The 20,715-nt window shown below is 43.0% G+C and overlaps 2 protein-coding genes across 4 annotated transcripts; both read left to right on the forward strand.

Annotated features, from left to right (window-relative positions):
• The first annotated feature begins 444 nt into the window (after window positions 1-444).
• Window positions 445-12,068, forward strand: LOC106904127 (sodium-dependent neutral amino acid transporter B(0)AT2-like). 3 transcript variants are annotated; one of them, XR_015766341.1, is made up of 13 exons: window positions 1,336-1,430; window positions 3,075-3,285; window positions 4,540-4,697; window positions 4,969-5,089; window positions 5,170-5,345; window positions 6,154-6,264; window positions 6,339-6,580; window positions 6,907-7,069; window positions 7,138-7,339; window positions 8,034-8,193; window positions 8,616-8,778; window positions 9,124-11,509; window positions 11,639-12,068. XR_015766341.1 is itself a non-coding variant. In XM_014968288.2 (12 exons), the coding sequence occupies exons 2-12, from the start codon at window positions 3,075-3,077 to the stop codon at window positions 9,490-9,492; spliced, it is 2,076 nt and encodes a 691-aa protein (XP_014823774.2). In that variant the 5' UTR covers window positions 445-525; the 3' UTR covers window positions 9,493-12,068. The 3 variants fall into 3 exon arrangements, 2 of the variants coding, with proteins under 2 accessions (XP_014823774.2, XP_014823773.2); XM_014968288.2 differs by lacking the exon at window positions 1,336-1,430 and adding an exon at window positions 445-525 and having other exon boundaries at window positions 9,124-12,068; XM_014968287.2 differs by having other exon boundaries at window positions 1,338-1,430; window positions 9,124-12,068.
• A 107-nt stretch (window positions 12,069-12,175) lies between these two features.
• On the forward strand, window positions 12,176-16,539 carry LOC148153554 (uncharacterized). Its single transcript, XM_088016418.1, has 4 exons — window positions 12,176-13,717; window positions 14,575-14,767; window positions 15,237-15,386; window positions 16,044-16,539. Exons 2-4 carry the CDS (start codon window positions 14,575-14,577, stop codon window positions 16,277-16,279), a joined length of 579 nt encoding a protein of 192 aa, XP_087872544.1. The 5' UTR covers window positions 12,176-13,717; the 3' UTR covers window positions 16,280-16,539.
• Window positions 16,540-20,715: the final 4,176 nt, after the last annotated feature.

The following is a 20,715-nucleotide window of genomic DNA, read 5'->3' on the forward strand; positions in this document are numbered from 1 at the left end:
AATATCTTGACGAAATTAACCTTTTTCCATTCTGCTTTGTAAATGTGCAGGACTTTATGTTGGTTTATCACATAAAATATTAATAAACCGCTATTTTACCGGCGCCCAGTGGAGGGCGCTCTAAGCTTTAGAAGGGAATCACCTTGAGTCAAAAACTTCAGTTTTGATTCGGGTTGAATTTAGAGATTTTTCTTTCATTTGAACTCTACTTTGAAACAAAACGTTAAATATGTGGGAGATGAATTTTATATTATAATTTCCCATAAACGTTTCAGCTGAAAAAGTCCAGATCTTTGGGTCTCATAAGGATGAATCCTTTGGAAAAGTGTCATTCAGAAAGTTTTTGTTGTTAAAATTACGCTCAGTAGTCTGGAGGTAAATTATTAAAATTAATTTTACGGTCTGTACCGGCCTCTGTTTTCCTCCAATGGGAACTGTTTGGGCGGAGTCGCCACGTAAGGTTAGAGTTGACTTTAGTGTGAGGACATTTGGTCAACCTCGGAGAAGATTTACCTGTGATTAGAGGTAATTAATGAGTATTTATTGGGTTAATTAAGAGGTTTTGCCTCGCCTCTTTAAAGGGGAACTTACTCAGTTGTTTTCTGTTTTATTTACCTCAAGAGCAGGCGGCATACGTGGCATCCTGTGTGCGTGTGTGTGTGTGTGTGTGTGTGTGTGTGTGTGTGTGTGTGTTGTTATTGCTACTTCAGATTTGTACTATTATTTTAACAAAGTATGACCAAGTATGGAAATAAGGAGAAAAATCACAAAAGATACAGCAAACTGAAATGAAATGAGAGTGGTAAACTATTGAAATGTTCTTTTAAAACAGTTTTAACTGTTACGTTCTCACTGTTTTTCTTTATTCTACCCTAACCCTGACCGAAAACACCGACACGTGTTGGAAAATTAAATCCTAATCTCTCAAAGTGTTTACGGCTCATTCAGGTTTGTTATCGGCATCGGAATTTAACCTTCAAGTGACAGAAAGCAGCGTGTGTAATTTATTTACGTCTAGTCTGTGACCGGTGGTGTGAGGATAAACATAAACTGGATAAGTAGCAAAATTCTCTTTGGTTTTTATTATTTGTGTATTAATAGATTTATTTATTTGATTTGATTTTTTAGCACAATTAGTTTTTATTGATAATATTCAGAGGGGAGATGAGAAGGAGGAAAAAAAAAAAAACATTCAGCAAATGAGTCAAGGCTGGGAATCGAACCCGGGACTTCGGCATGGAATATTAGCTTCTGTATGCCTCTAAATGCGTAAACGCCCCAAACTGTTTACGTATCTAACCTAGCCGGCTTGGACATGAGTATGTAGCTCTCTTCATCCGTTCCGTGGGGACTTGAACGCATCGCGTGTTTGTTGCATCAGCGGAAGAGAGGCAGGAGCCCACGTCCTGCTGGGTGGGAAGAACACGCGGGTAAACTTATGTCTCTTTAATAGCTTTTATTCTTAAACTGTAACATTTATAGCGCTGCTTGCTTAATGTTCGCTTTGAACTGTGACGACAGACGTTGGCGCGCGGGTTTTGTGTGAACGTGGCGGTTGAATTAGTAGCCGCACGTGCGCGAGCGAAAGGATAACGGCTGATTTCTTTGATGTTTCCGCATGTTCTCTACCTGTTTGCTAACAGTGTTAGCTGCTGCCTATCAGGCGGATTTGTGTTCAGTGTTGAAAGCTGTAGATGCTCCTTTTCGTGTGTGTTGTTATGGTGACCAAGATATCTGGTCAGGTTATTGCTTTTTATTACTGTCTCACAGCTAGCTGAAGCATGAGGAATTTACATTTACGATGTAAATCCCCTAATCTGGGATTATCCTAAACCAGGCAAATAGACTTATCTTTACTCGCCGGCTGGTTGGGTGGTTGGCATTGTAGTTTCACACTCACCTCAACATGCCTTTACTTCCCTGTCCTGTTTCTGTACGTTCTCATTGTGTATTAGCGATGCAAGATATATCGGCAACAACATCGGCATGTGTTCGATAGGTAAACCTAGGCCGATAGTAACGGTTTTTTCCGTCTTGTTTGTGTTTCTGTAGGAGGAGGCACTGTTGCCAACTCCTGAGAAAAACAGTAGCTATTGGTAGCTCATAAAAGTCCGAAAAAATAATAATAAAAATGATTCTGTGAATGTTCATATTGGATTTTGAGTTTGAGCTGCCTCCGACTTGCCTGCCCAGAATTCTGACTATTATTATTATTATTAAAGTAAATTTCTGCCAAAAAACAAATAATTCTTGATTAATTGCAGAAATTTTCTAGAAAAAAACTTTTGACTTTGAAAAGTTGAACATTTTTTTAAATTAACCCTTACATTTTCAGATTAACTTCAGATTTATTTTATTTTTTTTAAAAAAAAGCTTGGAAATTTCTCAGTCTGAAAAATAAATAATTTGCTGGAAAGAAATCTAAAATTTTGAGATTAATCTCAGAAATTTTGTAGACAAAAAAAACTGAAAACTTTTGTGTTTGGAAAGTCAAAAAATTTCTTAAGCCCCCCTCCATCCCCCCTCCCCCCACTTCAAATTTTCAGATTAATCTCAGAAATTTTTTGGAAAACACGTGTAAATTTCTAAGTTTGAAAAGTCAAAAATTTGCCAGAAAAAAATTCAAACTATTTAGAAAAACTTGAAAATTTATGAAAATTTTGAGGTGTTTTACTACTTTTTAAAACTATATATCTACAACGGGCCTAATATGGCAGCGTGTTTAAGTACCTCGACATGAGAGCATTAATAAGAGTGGGGTTTATTTCTGTAAGAAGCATGCAGCATTGTTTCAGTGCAACGATGATTAAAGTCTGTTTTTCTGGAGTTGCAACCCAGACTTTGCATTAGAGAGCCGTAGATTTAATATTATTTCTGCGTCTGTTGGTTTAGCGTAAATCCTCCTGTTAGCGTTTTCTGCTCCATTTGGGTTCTGGTCAGTTCTTCAAACCGATGAGGCACACCCAGTACCGGTTAAATCCTCTAAAACGATTCATGTGTTCATGTCTGTTTGCTAACATCTGCTGAGCAGGCGTCGTGACGTTTGGTGGTTTTATCATCCGCTCTGTTCCCAGATGGAGAAGCAGCCTCTGCCAGATGACGGCGATAAGACGGGAGCGCCGGACCCAGACGTCGGCGGCGACGCCGGGCAGCCGGCCGCCTCCGAGGCTCCGTCCCGGGCCGGATGGAACAGCAAGGTGGAATATTTTTTAGCCCAGGTGGGATTCAGCGTCGGCCTGGGAAACGTCTGGAGGTTTCCGTATCTGTGCCACCAGAACGGAGGAGGTGAGCAGATGGAGGAAGAGCCGCTCCGGCTCAGGTTTATTTGAGCTGAAACAATGTTGCTTCTAAAAGAAACTGTTGTCCTCCCTACTGGCTGGTCCACCAGTTTAACATTTAAAACCAATAATACAAAGAAACATCTAAAACCAACTTCAGAACAAGATTTCAACAGAGTTCATCTGTAAAACTGCTATTACAAAGAAACTAAGTTTGAACTGTAAAACAGAACAACAAAAGTTGCTGCACTGCAAAAACTAAAAATCTTACCAAGTATTTTTATTTAGTTTCTTCTGCAAATATCTTAGTTCACATGAAATAAACAAAACTAACCTACAAGTAACTTTTCATCAAATCTAGGGGCTTGTTTTAGGTGCATAATTCCTGCATATTGATTTTAAAAAGTAGTTTCCACTAGCAGATTATTTCACTGATGACTTGGGAAAAATGTCTTGCTACTGAGATAATTCATTAATCATGTAGTGGCTGTTTCCTGCTGAGGCGTTCAGTGACGTTTTATTGTGAAACAGAACAGTTTTTCTCTAAAGCCCTGAGATGTTTTCTTTTCTATTTGACTTAAGACGATTCCACACTTTTAAAACTTTTTGTCTCTTTCTTACTCTTCTTTCTGTTTCTCTGCTAACTGCCGTTAGCATTCGTCAACAGTTGCTTGGTGGAAGTGAGAGCGTTGCGCAACACAAATAATCATCTGGCCGAAACACGGCATGCTAAGTAGTAGAACATAACCTGACTGAGCCTAAATGATTGATTTTGATGGGTAACACAAATAAAGTTATTAATGCAAGTTTTGATTCACACAGCAAACAAAAACAATAACAGCCTTAAAACTCTTGTTTGTACGAAGTCACCGCAGGTTTTAAACCGGGTTGGTTAGTTTGTCCTCAGGCGGTGAATGAAGGTGTGACGACATTAATGCATGTGTTCATAATTCAGCAGCATGTTCAGACAAACAGGATCTGATCAGAGGAAAGTCGTTTACATTCATTTTCACAGATTTACAAATTTTCCTGAGCTTCAAAATGAAGTTGGGAATCCAGAACAAATCCCAGATTTTGGGAAAAAACCTATTTTGTTTTCAATTCAAATCGCATGAAGTTGGTTTTGGTCCAATTCCAGGACAGAAAACGGTCGTAACTTTTCCGTCATTCTGCAGCCAGAAGCTGTTCGTACCTCTGCAGTCTTTTCAGCTCCGTGTTCATCACATATTTTGTTTGTCTGCTTTCGGCCGCCTCTCTCCAGGAGCCTTCCTGCTGCTCTACGTGTTGCTGATGCTGGTTGTGGGAATCCCGTTGTTCTTCCTGGAGCTGGCGGCCGGCCAGGACATCCGGCAGGGAAGCATCGGAGTCTGGAAGTACATCTCTCCCAGGCTGGCGGGAATCGGTTACTCCAGCTGTGTGGTAGGAAAACCTACCGACGTCTACAACGCCGCGAGAAGCATCTGGATGAAAAGTTTATTATTCTGATGAAATACGAGCAGAAAAACACCAAGAGAACATCTCTGACTTATCACTTATCTGGAAATCCATCCAGATATCTAGTTTTCACAACCAGGATCATGCTAGCACAGCTGCCTTGCTTTCTGTTAAAAAAGTAACCATTCAAAAATTATTCAAAATAAAATGTTACTGATATTTGAGCATTCTGAGTGGATTTTGTTTTTTCCTGCAGGTCTGCTTCTTCGTGGCGCTCTACTACAACGTCATCCTCGCCTGGAGCCTCTTCTACCTCGGGAACTCCTTCCAGTACCCGTTGCCTTGGCAACAGTGTCCCGAACACGGAAACGTAACGGGTAAAAACACAAAGCAGCGAAGTTCCCGGCCAGGAGGAGCTGGTTGGTTTCTGACGGTGAGGCGTCTGTTTTGGCTCCAGAGAAGGAATGCGAGGCGAGTTCCCCGACGTCGTTCTTCTGGTACCGCCGAGCGCTGAACATCACCGACTCCATCGACCAGGTGGGATCCTTCAACCCCTACATCGTGGGCTGCCTGCTGGCCGCCTGGACCATCGTCTGCCTGGGGATGTTCAAGGGCATCAAGTCCTCCGTCAAGGTCACTCGCCAGCTTCCTCCTTCCAGCTGAAGCGATCCTGTTGAAGCTTCTCAGTTTCAGTTCTGTGTTTGGAAATTGCTTACATTTCAAATTGGTGTTTTCAAGGTTTGGAAAGTGCTTGATTTCTTCACCAAGTCCTTGAAAGTTCTTAATATTGAAACTTCATTAAGTAGAATCTAATGTTTGGTTTAAACTTACATTTATAAAACCTGCATTGAGCTGAAAGTAGATATTTAAAAACACTTCATTTTTCTCACTGTGGGAAGTTAAATCTGAACTTTTCTTGTTTTAACTCAGAATCACCTAAATTATCTCGATTTGCTAACTGCCAGAAAACTTTACACAACTTTTATCTAAAGATATTTTTGTAAGTGTCTCAGCCCAGAGATTTAAAAACATTTAGTCGGTTTTATTTGACCTTTTCCTGCTGTTATTAACGGTAATAAATTATAAAATCTGAATTGAAACGGCATTTTTTTAGTTTATTTGTGCTGTTTTTATCTCCAAACTGTGGAGCTGGAAAAGTTTGAAAACTTACCTAGAAATCAGGCACCCAGGAGTTTGGAAACATTTCAGATAATTAAAACAAAAACCTGATCAATAATTATTGATATCGACCGAAATGAAAGGCTTGACCCGTTTTTAGGCTTCAGTTTAACTAAATATTTGATGGATAAACCGCTAAACCCAGTTAGCAGGAGCTAATGCTAAGCTGCTAACACATAGAAGCTAACGGTAGCAGCTAAACCGTTCAGCCGCTCGAATCGACACCAATAATCGATCAGATTGATGGTCTGTTCGGTTCCAGGTCATGTATTTCTCCTCCATCTTCCCCTACGTGGTTCTGGTCTGCTTCCTGATCCGCGGTCTCATGCTGGACGGCGCCGCAGAGGGAATCGCCCACATGTTCTACCCCAAGGTACTGCCCGGCCCGGCCCGGCCCGACCGGCGTTTCCCTCGGCCGACCTCTGACCTGTCGCCGTGTGCTTGCAGCTGTCGACCTGGGCGGACATCCAGGTGTGGCGCCAGGCGGCCACGCAGGTGTTCTTCGCTCTGGGCCTGGGCTTCGGCTCCATCATCGCCTACTCCTCCTACAACCCCAAGAACAACAACTGCCACCGCGACGCCTTCACCGTCTCCTCCATCAACTTCCTGACCTCGCTGCTCGCCACGCTGGTGGTGTTCGCCGTGCTCGGCTTCCGCGCCAAGAAAAGGGTCATGACCTGCGTGGCCAGGTGGGGTCAGAGGCCAGAGGGAGGCGGGGAAAGTCGGCCATATCAGTTTCCTTTCCTCACTTTTTATTTTTTCGTTTTGTCCTTTTGGATTTTCTTCATTCTAAACTCTTTATTTATTTTTTATACTTTATTTCCTTTTTGTTTCCATTTTTTTTATTTTTCTTTGTATTCATTTCCTCCTTTTTTGCATTTTTTTGTTTTTATTTCCTCTATTCTCTCCATTTCATTTGTTCATTATTTTTGTTTGTTTTTTGCTTTTTTTCTGCCTCATGTTTTTATTCTTGTCTTTTTACTTTGTAAGCTTTTCCTTCGTTTGTCTCCTGCAGGAACCTGGAGCAGCTGCAGTGGCAGCATCATGGCGACATGCCGACCTTTAACCTTTCCGACCCGGACTCTGTGGACTGGCGGGTCTACAGCTCCTGGTTCAACCAGCATAAAGAGACTCTGGCGAATCTGACCGACTGCGACCTGGAGAAGGAGATGCAGACGGTGAGGCGTGGTTTCAGGTTGACCTTTGACCTCTGGACGGCGCTGACGGCAGCTGCGTTTGGTTGCAGGGGGTGGAGGGGACGGGCCTGGCCTTCATCGCCTTCACGGAGGCCATGACGCTGCTGCCCGGCAGCCCCTTCTGGTCGGCGCTCTTCTTCCTCATGCTGCTCAACCTCGGACTCAGCACCATGTTCGGAACCATGGAGGGAATCCTGGCGCCGCTCCGGGACCGCTTCGCCTCGCTGGCCCGCAACAAGACCAAGCTCACTGGTAAACCTCCAGTCCACACTGGGGGGAAACCAGTCCACACTGGGGGGAAACCAGTTCAGACTGGGGGAAAACCAGTTCAAACTGGGAGAGAACCAGTTCAGACTGGGGGGAAACCAGTTCAAACTGGGAGAGAACCAGTTCAGACTGGGGGGAAACCAGTTCAAACTGGGAGAGAACCAGTTCAGACTGGGGGGAAACCAGTTCAGACTGGGGGGAAACCAGTTCAGACTGGGGGGAAACCAGTTCAGACTGGGAGAGAACCAGTTCAGACTGGGGGGAAACCAGTTCAAACTGGGAGAGAACCAGTTCAGACTGGGGGGAAACCAGTTCAGACTGGGGGGAAACCAGTTCAGACTGGGGGGAAACCAGTTCAAACTGGGAGAGAACCAGTTCAGACTGGGGGGAAACCAGTTCAGACTGGGAGAGAACCAGTTCAGACTGGGGGGAAACCAGTTCAGACTGGGGGGAAACCAGTTCAGACTGGGAGAGAACCAGTTCAGACTGGTCTGGACTGGTTCTCTCCCAGTCTGAACTGGTAAACCGAGGTTTAGCTCCATCCTTACTGGTGATTCTCCAGTTCATCTCCAGTATTTTTATAGTTTTTTCTCCAAACTGGGATGTTTAAATGTTTGGTGTTTCCTGCCTGGTTGACCTTTTGACCTCTGTCCCTAACCGGCATCCATCTTGGATCCAGTGGCCAGCTGCGTGGTGGGCTTCCTGATAGGCCTGCTCTTCACGCAGCGCTGCGGGAACTACTTTGTGACGATGTTCGACGATTACTCCGCCACGCTGCCGCTCATCATCGTCGTCGTGTTCGAGACCTTCAGCGTGTCGTGGCTCTACGGCGCCGACAGGTGAGGCTGCCGCCGCCATGTTGACGCCTCGGCGCGCTGCGCTGACGCCGCCATTTTGAAGCCGCCATGTTGACGCCTCGGCGCGCTGCGCTGACGCTGCCATGTTGACGCCTCGGCGCGCTGCGCTGACGCCGCCATGTTGACGCCGCCATGTTGACGCCTCGGCGCGCTGCGCTGACGCCGCCATGTTGACGCCGCCATGTTGACGCCGCCATGTTGACGCCGCCATGTTGACGCCTCGGCGCACTGACGCCGCCATGTTGACGCCGCCATGTTGACGCCTCGGCGCGCTGCGCTGACGCCGCCATGTTGACGCCTCGGCGCACTGACGCCGCCATGTTGACGCCGCCATGTTGACGCCTCGGCGCGCTGCGCTGACGCCGCCATGTTGACGCCGCTGCCGGTCTCTGGTCTCCCTCCAGGTTCCTGGACGACATACAGGCCATGCTGGGCTGGAGGCCGTCGGTGGTCTACAAGTACCTGTGGAAGTACGTGTGTCTGCTGGCCATGCTGGGGCTGCTGGGCGCCACCACCGTCCGCATGTTCATGGAGACGCCGAAGTACATGAGCTGGAACCAGGAAACGGTACGCAGCGGGTCAGAACCGCCTTCAGGGGATCATTAAAAATCACCAGTAATCAGAAACCAGAACAATCTGTTACACGCTTTATTTCCTTCCTTCTTTATTTGTCTTCCTTTCTTTTCATTTGTGAAACAACAAAGTCAAAGTTGTTTCTGTACGTAATAATCTGAACACAAGTGCACACCGCACTTTTCAGATTTTATTGGTATCATAAACGACGTGTTTATTGAATCTGCCGAAATGTTGAAGTTTGTTGTAGCAAAGGAGGAAAACATGAAAGCTGAAGTTTTAAAACTTCGTTTTTCGTCTCGTCTGGTCTTTCCGTCTGATGGATGTTTTGTTTTCCAGGCGTCGGAGGTCCGGCTGCCGTACCCCGGCTGGGCTCTGGCGGTTCTGGCCCTGCTGATCGTCTTCGCCATGCTGCCCGTCCCGGTCGGGTTCATCTACTCGGTTCTGCAGGACCGCAGGCGGCCGACCAGCAGGCACACGGAGGCGGGTCTCTACCGCATCGTTAACTTTGACGAAACGCCCATGACGGACATGACCGACCCGGACCGGACCGACGACCCGGACCGGACCGACCCGGACCGGACCGACCCGGACCGGACCGACCCGGACCGGACCGACGACCCGGACCGGACCGACCCGGACCGGATCGACGACCCGGACCGGACCCACCCCGACCACCGGAACGGCTTCATACCGTCTGAGTCTTAGAGATTTACACGACGCAGGATTAGGGCCAGACTAAGAGATTATTTTTAATTACAATAAAAAAAATCATAATATTACCAGAAAAAAAGTCGTAAAATTATGAGAAAAGTCGTTTTTCAGATATTCAAACTCTTTTTGAATATCTGGCTGAATATCAGATTTGCGGTAGATTGTGACAAAATATTTTAAATAAATTATTTCCCCTTTTTGTCTGGACAGTAAATCAATAACAAATCGTAATAGACGTGGTCAGTTTCAATCGGTAAACATCTGGTTGAATATTCCGGGTTGAATATTCCGGGTTGAATATTCCAGGCTGGATTTATTTGTAAAACTTTCGTTCCAGAATATAAATTCCCCAGATGCTCAACGTTCCTGTGTTGGAGTTATTCTGGAATCACTTTATTCCGTTTTTATCGCATCATTCCAACGTTTTCTCCAATCAGTAAATTTTTTTTACTACGATTTTTTTCATTTCATTACAACTTTCTCTTATTATTATAACTTTTTTTTGCAAATAACTTTGTTGTGACTATTCTGGTAATATTTCTCTTTTTCGCATATTATTTCAACTTCTGGTAATAATGTGACTATAATGTAGTTATTACAACTTTATTATTACAAAATGTTTCTCGTGTTATGATTGTTCTTACGACATTGTAACTTTTGTCGTACGACTTTTTTCTCACATTGTTGTGATTTTTATTCTGGTTTTATCTCTTGTCTGCATTTTTTCTGGTATTACGACTTTTTTTTTCATGAGTTTATTCTCGTAATATTACGACTTTATTTAGATAATATTGTGACTTTATTCTCATAATTATTGTTTGGCCCTAATGCTCCGTCACAGAAATGACCAAAATTCTGCCATAACAACTTTAATTCACCATTTCCGGAGCAAAAACTTTCATTTTTAAATATTTAAAACCTTTTCCCCTATTTATTTTCACAAAGTTAAATTAAATCCATAAGTTTATGGATTTATTAAATTATTTTTGCAACAGGAATATCTTTTAAAAAGTTGATAATTGAGGAACTGAAACGCTGCTAAACCAACCCGTCATGATCCATTCCTGCACATCCTTGTTGTTTCACGACTTTGTGTTTTTACAAACTCTGATGGTTCAGAAGCGGCGCAGCTGCACATCTACGACCTCTTGACCTTTCAGACGGACCTCATGAACCGAGCTGCTGTCCGCGTTTCGGTTTCTGCAGCTCGTCTCTGCCAAACATTTTATCTGAATCTTCAGTTTGTCGTTTTCAGACCTGGATGTTTACGGCGCCGTAAATGTTTACCATGACTGTTACTCCAGAACAGTTTCCGCTAAGCATTGAGTTTCCCAGAGAAAACGAGAAATGTTTATTGTTTTCACGATATATCGGCGTGAACATCGGTATCATTATCGCAATCGGTCGATGAGTAAAACCGGAGCTTCTGATGTTTATTTGTTTTGATGTTTATTCTGTTGCTGACAGAAACGCGGCGCAGAACGTCGGTGGTGTCGGCGGTTCTGGTCCAGAGAAAAGATAATAAAATATTTAGGCTGATACTGATATTAATACTGCTCTTATATCCGATAACCGATATCATTTGTATCGGTACGTTTGACACTGTAAAGCGGCGTTACGCGTGAATACGAAGGCTCTGGCTTAAAAGAAAAAATGCAATTAGTTGTGTTAAAATTTTAATGTTAAAATCTGTCATTAAACAGAATGTAAAGCCGATACCGATGTAGATGCCGATACATCATGAAGCCCTAAAAGTATTTACATATCCTATCAGCCTCCATCTCTAAAACATTCGCCGTTTGGCTGAAACTTACATGTGAAGCTGATGTTTTCTGCTCTCATCTACCTCCGCTACCGTCTGGAAACCAGACCTCTGCTTTTTCATTCTTCCATAACCGAACAACCGACTGACCGATCCGCCAGCCCTGCGCCCGCTCAGCAACGGTCAGGACCCTGTTACCAACTTCACTATTTAATTCTTTTCAGAAAGAAAAAACATCTGAATGAGCAGGTGAGACTCAAACATTTATTGGCCAGAAAACTGCAGTCGGTTCTAATAATTATTAATCTCCCAGATAAATATCGGTTATTGGCATCGGCTGAAATTAGTAAATCGGTGCTTCCTGCCCTTTGGTCCCAGGATCTGTTCTGTCCAGGTCCAGACCGGCCGCCGTTACAGAGAGTTGGGTCTGGTTTGGCTTTCAGCCTCATGACATGGATGCGATCTAAAGTCGTTCTGCTGACTGAATCAGTCGTTTGAGCCACGTCCATGTCTGCAGTGTAAATATGTAAAAAGCAGAAACTGAAGCTAAATTAAATGAGCTTGTAGATATTTTTAGTTTCTAGTTTTATGTTTCAGCTTTTTGTGATTTTTAGTTTTTATTCTGTGATTTTTCACTCTTAATGTTTTAAACTGGAGTCACATGAACATAAAAAGCTGCATTTTAAGTGCCTTCAACATAAATAAGGCAAAACAAAATGTTTTTTGGTATTTAATGTTTTACAGCTGGTAAACAAATGTAAAAATGAATTTTCTCTGTATTTGTCATAATAAAACTTTTGCAGCAATATCTTTTTGTTCCTGTCAGATTCTATTTTCTTCTTTTTCACTGATTTAAATTAAATGATCTGTAAGGAAGGTAGAAAACTAACCTGCAGCTGGAAGTGATGAATTTATCCAGGAAAAACTTTTTGCATTTCTTTTGGTTTCAGTTGAGCAGAAAAAACTTGAACATTTCTGTCCTGGACTTTGAAAACGTTAAATGCCTGAGATTAATTTAAAAATATCCTTTCATTTTTATTTTATATTTTACAAATTTCAAGCTGAAAGCTCTTCTGGCACGTCTGACGTGAATCTAAAAATTTAGTTTTTGACTTGTTGCTCAGAAAATATCCTTGTTTTATAACTAAACATTTAATTTAAAAGTTTAAGTTTCTGACTTGTAGAGCACAGACAAGGATTTTCAAAAAACAAATTCTGGGATTCATTTTTTTTTCAGATATTTCTGAACATTTCTGGGTTTTTGGTTGGTATTTAGTCCTGTTCTGTCTAATCCGAGTTTTGGCGACGTTTTCCTGTCGGTTTGGGTTTTCTGCAGCATCGTGGGGTTGATGAAACGTTTCTGCTCATGTTCTCCACCGTAACACTTTCTGCTCCCTGCTGTGTGAAATCTGCTCCTTTATCTGCCTGGGAAAGAAACTCTGAGGTCAAAGGTCAGGAAATGAAACGCTGATGGAAAGTTTGGTCTGAAACGTGAAGCTGACTGAACATTTCTTCATGGGGAGGAGACGTTGAAACGCTCGGCTCTGTTGACGTCAGGAAAGAAAAATTAAATTTGTTTCTGCGTTTCAGTTCAAAAGGTGAAACAATGTAGATTCATTTAGTTTCAGTTTTATTTGGATATTTATCAACTACAGTTTTTAAACAGTTTTAACGTCTTTCAGCCAACAGATGGAGAGAAGGAAACCACATATATACATTATGACTAATTTACTAATCGCTTAATATTCAAATGTTTACATTTAGAAAATGTTTCAATTTTCTGGCCGAGATTTAAAGAAAAAACACAAAAACATTTAAAAGGTAAAACATTTGAATATTACACACGCATATATATGATTATTGATTTTAAAAATCATTTTAATTAATTATTAAATATTTTACTTGGAAAATAAAAGAAAATAACGCTGTACTCATCACTCACCACTAGGGGGAGCTGCAGCCTTCAAATACAAGCTGTTCTGGTTTAAAAACTGCTTTTTAAATCTTCTGGTTTCAGATGCAGTTTTTATTTCTACAAACTGAAAGCTGAACTTACGGTCCATTTTCCATTAAACTGATTTCTATATTAGCTGCTTCAGTTTCAGGTTTAAACTAATTTAAAACCAGAAGTAAAACAAAGATTGTCTTTATTCAAATTAAATTGTCACTATTTATATCACCTTTTTAAAGACGATAAACTTCCCTTCACATTCATACAAAGATCCTTTATTTTGTTCTTTCTCTTTATTTTTTATCTGGTTCAAAGTGCTGCAGATCAGCGTTTAATAATCTCCGTCTCCATGACATGATGCTGCTTTTCTGCGGGATTCCCTGAAGAAATACGACGTCTTTGGGGATTTCAGTCGTCTTGGATCCAGTCTCACTTCATTCAGCCTGAAAGGCAGAAAGAACAACAGCCAGCCAGAGGAAAGCAGCGCCTCGGTTCCTAAAACTCAGGTAAAAACTCATTTTTAATAACGTCCGGCTTTTCTTCAGAGATCTGAATGTTTGTAAGGGGAAGAAAGTCCTGCTGGATGAAATCTGGGCTTCAGTTTTAGTCTTAGTATGAAAGAAAGATGAGAAACAGTTAAAACATTTTTATTAAGAGCTCATGCAAAACATTAAAGGAGCGGTATAATTTAAAATGGACTTTATTTCGATTTTTTCCATCATGTTTTAATGTTTTTCCCTCATCAAAGCAAACATGGAGTTGTTTAATGTTAGAGAAATCCTTTCATCTCCATGGTAACCATTCAGCTGCTAAATACCTGGTGGACCTAGCCCCGCCTCCGAGACGCAGCTCCTCCCCGATTCAGCTCCTTCTGACTAGCCAGCAGAAATTAGCAAACAGCTCATTGTAGGAGCTGCTGCTCAGAGCAGCGCTGGTAAAACGTTAAAGGGTTAATAGAGGAGCCATGTTGGGACGACTTCCTGGAGGCGGAGCTTCAGAAAGAGCAGGAGCTTCTTAAAGAGACAGAGGCCCAATTTCAAGATGATAATTACAAAGACAAATGTTATTTTAAGTCATGTTTGATATACAAAACAGTTTGTTCCCCATTCTGATCAGTTCTGGGACCAAAGGCGTGGAATCCAGTGGTTTACTGCATTATTACTGAAAACGTAGACATAATGCCTCACTTTGTTTTATTTAGCTCAACATTTTTCTAAATCATATTTGATATATATAGTTTTTTTATAACAACTGAAAGTAACATAACACCTTAGTTCTGCAGTAAAGTGGCCCTATGTGGCTGGAAGACACGGTACCGGCCCTTTAAGGCTGAGGAAGATGGAGGAGTTTGTTTGTGTTTCAGATGGTCGCCATGGGAGGCCTTGCCGCTCTGTGCCTGCTGCTGATGTTTCCGCCCAGCAGCTCTCAGGTCACCCTGCAGTCTGAGAGGAAGATGAGCCCGGCTCTTCCTCCTCCTCCTCCTCCTCCTCCTCCTCCTCACATCCGGGACCTCCTAGTCCAGGACGACGCAGCTCATCTCAACGCTAAGCGGACGTGTAAGTTCCCGGGACTCTGATTTTGGCTCCAGTGGATTTAAAGCTGCAGTAACTCTTATAAATCAAATGTCTCCATGTTGGCAGTTTGTTGTGAGACAGAAATTCACCAAAAACAACCAATCAGAGCCAGGAGGAGGAGCTTAACGCTCCCAATCATCCTCATGTACCAGCTGCTGTATGTGCTAATGGCAAAGAAGCAACTTACAGAAAAATTGTTTATCATCCGTCATTGGTGGCTTTGCTAACTAGCATTAGCATTTACAAAGGGCTGTGGCGTCTCAGAGTTGGAGAGTGATTGACAGCGCTAAGCCCCGCCTCCTGGCTCTGATTGGTTGTTTCTAGTCAGTAATTGAAAAAGAAAAGGAGCTTGTGTTTTTTGTTAACAAACCATCATGGCATCATGATGAAAACGATTTTAATAAAAGTTACGTACTGCAGCTGTAACGTTTTCCTGCTGGTTCTGATCCAGATGCTCCCGTAGACAAAGACAACGCCAAGATTTTCCTTTTCATCGCCGCGTCAGTCGGGACTGTCGCTCTGATGGCTGCAGTTTACTGCATCTACAACAACTTCTACACCAAACAGCAGTACCTGCACACGCAGCTGCAGGACGACCCAGGTCTGCCCGCCACACGCCTGAGCAAAACTCTCCTGCTTCTGTCACATTTGCTTTTCCTTTGTTGTTCCTCCAATCAGAACCGAGTCATCCCGTCCAGGGTCGGTTCAGGAGGATCTGAGGTCCGGGGCAGGAGACAGGTTTGGGCCCCGATCCACACAAGTTTAGAAAAATTAACATTTTTAATTTTTCTAAACTTGTTTCCCTGTTTAAAATATGATGGAGCGTTACAGGGCCAGGCTAAGAAAAAGATTAAATTATGGGACTAAAATGATGGGAATAAATTTGTACTTTATTTGTACATTATAATGACTTTTATCATAATTTTTTTTAACTTTATTTTTGTACAATTTTATTCTCGCATTATTAGAACTTTATTCTAACAGAAAGTCTTTGTTATGATTAATTTATTTTTGTATTACAGCTTCATTCTCATATTGCAACTTTTTAAACTTTGTTCTGGTAATATTATGACCTCATTCTCAAATTATTACAACTTTATTCTGTTATGTGACTTTTTGTTGTGTTATTACTTTATTCTTGTTTAACTTTATTTGCTCATTATTGCAAGTTTTCTTATGTTGTATTATCGCAAAGTTTGTCTGTTATTAAGACTATTGTCGTAGACTTCCAGCTGATTTTCTGACCTCCCGCCTGCAGAGGGCACCGCAGATGCGCTGGACGCTCCCGGGTTTTTCCACGGCCCCGCTGCTGACTCGTCCTCCATGAGTTTGCAGAAATCGGGCTACGGTTCGCTGGCGGACACGCCATCCATCATCTCCATGGCGCCCAGCCTGTCGCCGCCTCCAGCCGCCATGCCGTTCCCGCCGCTCTTCCTCTCCTCACGCTCCCTGAGAACCATATCGGCTCAGGATCTGGAGAAGAGCTGCATCTGAAGCACAAGCTGCACAGGCTGCACAGGCTGCACAGGCCGCTGTATGGAGCTCCAATAGGGTCCAATAGTTTGTTCAAAGAAAAAAAAATTTAGCTAAAAAAAAGATCTGAAATTGAAAAACTTGGATCTGAAAAGTAGTTTTGAACTTCCTATTTCAGTTTTAAACATTTTTTTTCAGTTTCAAATTATTTTTCTGTTTCAAATCTTTTTCAATTTTAATTTTCTTCTTTAGTTTTTCACTTTCATTTTTTTTCATTTCCTTAATTAGGCCCGAGCAGCTAAGCGCTGCGAGAGCCTATTGTTCCTGTACTGTTTCTTATTAGGCCCGAGCAGCTAAGCGCTGCGAAGGCCTATTGTAATCGCGCTGTTTATTATTCTTATCTTATTATTATTATTATTATTATGCTTCCGCCAAATAAATTGGCTTTTAGGGGGCTTTATCATATTCAAAAACTCACCAAACTTGGCGGACGCGTCAGGTCTGTGTGAAAATTACGTATTTTAAGGTCCTCAGAAAAATCGCACAAGAAACGGCTCAAGGGCGCCACCTAGCAACTTTCAAAAGACCCTTTCCTATTCACTTACTTTATCGTAGAGACTTGAAATTTGGTACACTTGTAGAGCTCCCCAAAACACTCTGAATTTACAATTAATGTCATAGTGCAAGTATCACAGATTGTCGGCCATTTTGGATTAAAGTTCCGATTTTGAACCGATTTTGGGCGTTTGCAGGGTTCGCATTTGATCGAACTTGTCCTAGGGATTTCGATCGATCGGCTTCAAACTCGGTCAGATCGTTCAAAAGGCATGGCCGATCCAAAGTTATCGTACGTTTGTGTTTTCGGGCTTGCTGAAGGGGTCTTTCCGGGGGTCAAAGGTCACCGATTCGCCATGAAACATCAAACTGTTATAACTCTTTGAAAAAAACTCATAGAAGCACCAAACTTTCAGTGATTGATCATCATGGGATGCTCTACAATACCCAACGGTCAAATGATGACGTCACTTAGGCCACGCCCCCTGAGAACAGGAAGTGTCATTTTTTACGCTGAACGGTCGCTATCTGACCCCTTTGACCTAATCGAGGTGAAACTGTGTCCACAGACAGAAAACATGTTGGTGTGTTGAGGATTCCAAGCCAAGCTCATTTGAATCCAGCAGGTGGGCGTGGCGGCGTGGCGAAGTGACCCTAAACGCCGTGTCCTTACGTTTGGCTGTGGATTCCACAATTTTGAGGCCAGCTGCACCAAACTTGACATGACTGATCCTGGTAGGGTCCCCTACGAACCTATGTTGTCATAGTCTGACGTCATCTAAGCCCCGCCCCTCAGAACAGGAAGTGCTTTTTTTTCCATGGAAAGCTGCCTTTCTGGCTCACTGCACCTAATCAACATGATTCTGTGTTGGATGACAGATAACATGTTAGTGTCACTTGCTTTAAAGCGCCAAGAGTCTTCTGTAGAGGGCGTGGCCGTGGGACCGCGGCGAAGCAGAGGTAACGCCGCCGCCATACGTTTGGCTCTAGATTCCACATCGTTCAGCCCAGCTGCACCAAACTCACTAGGATGCATCCTTATCCATCCCCGAACAGGAATCCATAACAGTCGTTGATGGGCGTGGCCTAATTTCTCTACAGCGCCCCCTAGAATTTTTTAAATGATCAGCCCCAAGCCATTCTTTAACCTAGAATTATGAAACTTGGTACACATGTGTATCATGTCAGGACCTACAAAAAAGTCTCTTGGAGCCATGGTGCAAACCCAACAGGAAGTCGGCCATTTTGGATCAAAATCAGCCATTTCCTCTTTTTCATAGACATCGCATCTGATCTATCTCCTCCTGCAGCTTTTGAGATAGAGACTTCAAACTCAGTCAGCAGAGACTTGAGACATTAAAGATGAAAAGTTATCGTAGGAATTTTTCTATGTCAAAGCATGTGGGCGTGGCTAAGTCCCAAACTTTGACTATTCGCCATGAAACATCAAGATACAATAACTTCCACATAGAAGGTCACAGCTGCATCAGACTTCCTATATCTGACTACAGACCACCCCTCATCACATTGAGATGGTCAGTTGATGACATCACCTTAACCCCGCCCACTTCCGACAGGAAATCACCTGTTTTTTCTATTGTATGTCTTACTTTTACTCTCTAAATCATATGGGATTCATCCTGTGCAGGCTGACATGAAATTACATGATGATGAACTCTCCCATGATGAACTCGACTGACCCGTGGGGGCGTGGCTAAGTCCCAAACTTTGACTATACAGCATGAAACATGAATGTGAAATAACTTCCAAATGCCAGGTCACAGCTGCATCAGACTTTCTATGTCTCATTATAGACCAGCCTTCATCATAGTTAGGTGGTCGATTGATGACATCACCCTAGCCCCGCCCACTTCCGACAGGAAGTAACCTCTTTCTTCAATTGTATGTCTTACTTTTACTCTCTAATTCTTATGGGTTTCATCCTGTGCAGGCTGACATGAAATGACATGATGATGAACTCTCCCATGATGAACTCTACTGACCCGTGGGGGCGTGGCTAAGTCCCAAACTTTGACTATACACCATGAAACATGAATGTGAAATAACTTCCAAATGCCAGGTCAGAGCTGCATCAGACTTTCTATGTCTCATTATAGATAAGCCCTCATCACAGTTATGTGGTCGATTGATGACATCACCCTTGCCCCGCCCACTTCCGACAGGAAGTGACCTGTTTTTTCTACTGTATGTCTTACTTTTTCTCTCTAATTCTTATGGGTTTCATCCTGTGCAGACTGACATGAAATGAAATGATGATGAACTCTGCCGTGATGAACTCTACTGACCCGTGGGGGCGTGGCTAAGTCCCAAACTTTGATTATACATCATGAAACATGAATGTGAAATTACTTCCTAATGCCAGGTCACAGATGCATCAGACTTTCTATGTGTCATTATAGACCAGCCATCATGACAGTTAGGTGGTCGATTGATGACATAACATTAGCCCCGCACACTTCCGACAGGAAGTCACCTGTTTTTTCTACTGTATGTCTTACTTTTTCTCTCTAATTCTTATGGGTTTCATCCTGTGCAGACTGACATAAAATGAAATGATGATGAACTTATTGATGATGAACTCATTGATGATGAACTCTACTGACCCGTGGGGGCGTGGCAAAATGGCTGTCCCTCGTAATATGCATACGTTCGTCTCGTATTCACAAACGCATCATCCGATTTGCACCAGACATTGTATGAGTGACACTTGTGAACCTCTAAGGAGCCCAATAGAGTTTAATTGTGATTTGACTCCACTGCGCCCCCTAGGTTAATCAAACAGCTGTATCTCCTCTCTACATGGCCCGATGTGCTCCAGATTTTTGGTTCATCGCCAGGGAGCTCTGCCGAAGCCGTAAAAGCGGATAGCGTGGATGAGGGCGCGCGAGCGTCGGCGGTGGCGGGCGGGGGGCGGTGCTGGTACCCCCGCGGTGGCTATAGGCCGGAGCAGCGCTAGCTGCGAGGGCCGCTTGAGGCTCCGCGGAGCTTTAATTAGGCCCGAGCAGCTAAGCGCTGCGAAGGCCTATTGTAATCGCGCTGTTTATTAGGCCCGAGCAGCTATCGCTGCGAGAGCCTATTGAAACCTTGCTGTTTATTAGGCCCGAGCAGCTAAGCGCTGCGAGAGCCTATTGAAACTGTGCTGTAAATTATTATTATTATTATTATTATTATTCTTCCGTAAAATAAATTGGCTTTTTGGGGGCTTTATCATATTCAAAAACTCACCAAACTTGGCGGGGGCATAGAGCCCGGTGAAAATTTACGTATTTTAAGGTCCCCAGAAAAATCGCACAAGAAACGGCTCAAGGGCGCCACCTAGCAAATTTCAAAAGACCCTTTCCTATTCACTTACTTTATCGTACAGACTTGAAACTTGGTACACTTGTACAGCTCCCCAAGACACTCAGAATTTACAATTAATGTCATAGTGCAAGTATCACAGAATGTCGGCCATTTTGGATTGAAGTTCCGATTTTGGCCGTTCACAGGGTTCGCATTTTTTCGAACTAGTCCTAGGGACTTCGATCGATCGGCTTCAAACTCAGTCAGATCGTTCATAAGGCATGGCCGATCCAAAGTTATCAGAGTTTTGCGTTTTTTTTTCTTCTAAATGGAGTTACCTGGGGTCAAAGTTCACCTTGTCGCCATGAAAAATAAAAGGGTTATAACTTTTACAACAAAACTCACAGCAGCACCAAACTTTCAGTGATTGATCATCAACGGGTCCCCTACAACACCCAATGGTCAAATGATGACATCACTTAGGCCACGCCCCCTGACAACAGGAAGTGTCATGTTTTACTGTGAACAGTCCTTATCTGACCCCTTTGACCTAATAAACATGAAACTGTGTCCACAGACAGAAAACATGTTGGTGTGTC

Source organism: Poecilia mexicana, unplaced genomic scaffold, assembly GCF_051168715.1.
Source record: "Poecilia mexicana isolate PSO_F unplaced genomic scaffold, ASM5116871v1 scaffold_19, whole genome shotgun sequence".
In the NCBI taxonomy this organism is placed as follows: domain Eukaryota; kingdom Metazoa; phylum Chordata; class Actinopteri; order Cyprinodontiformes; family Poeciliidae; genus Poecilia; species Poecilia mexicana.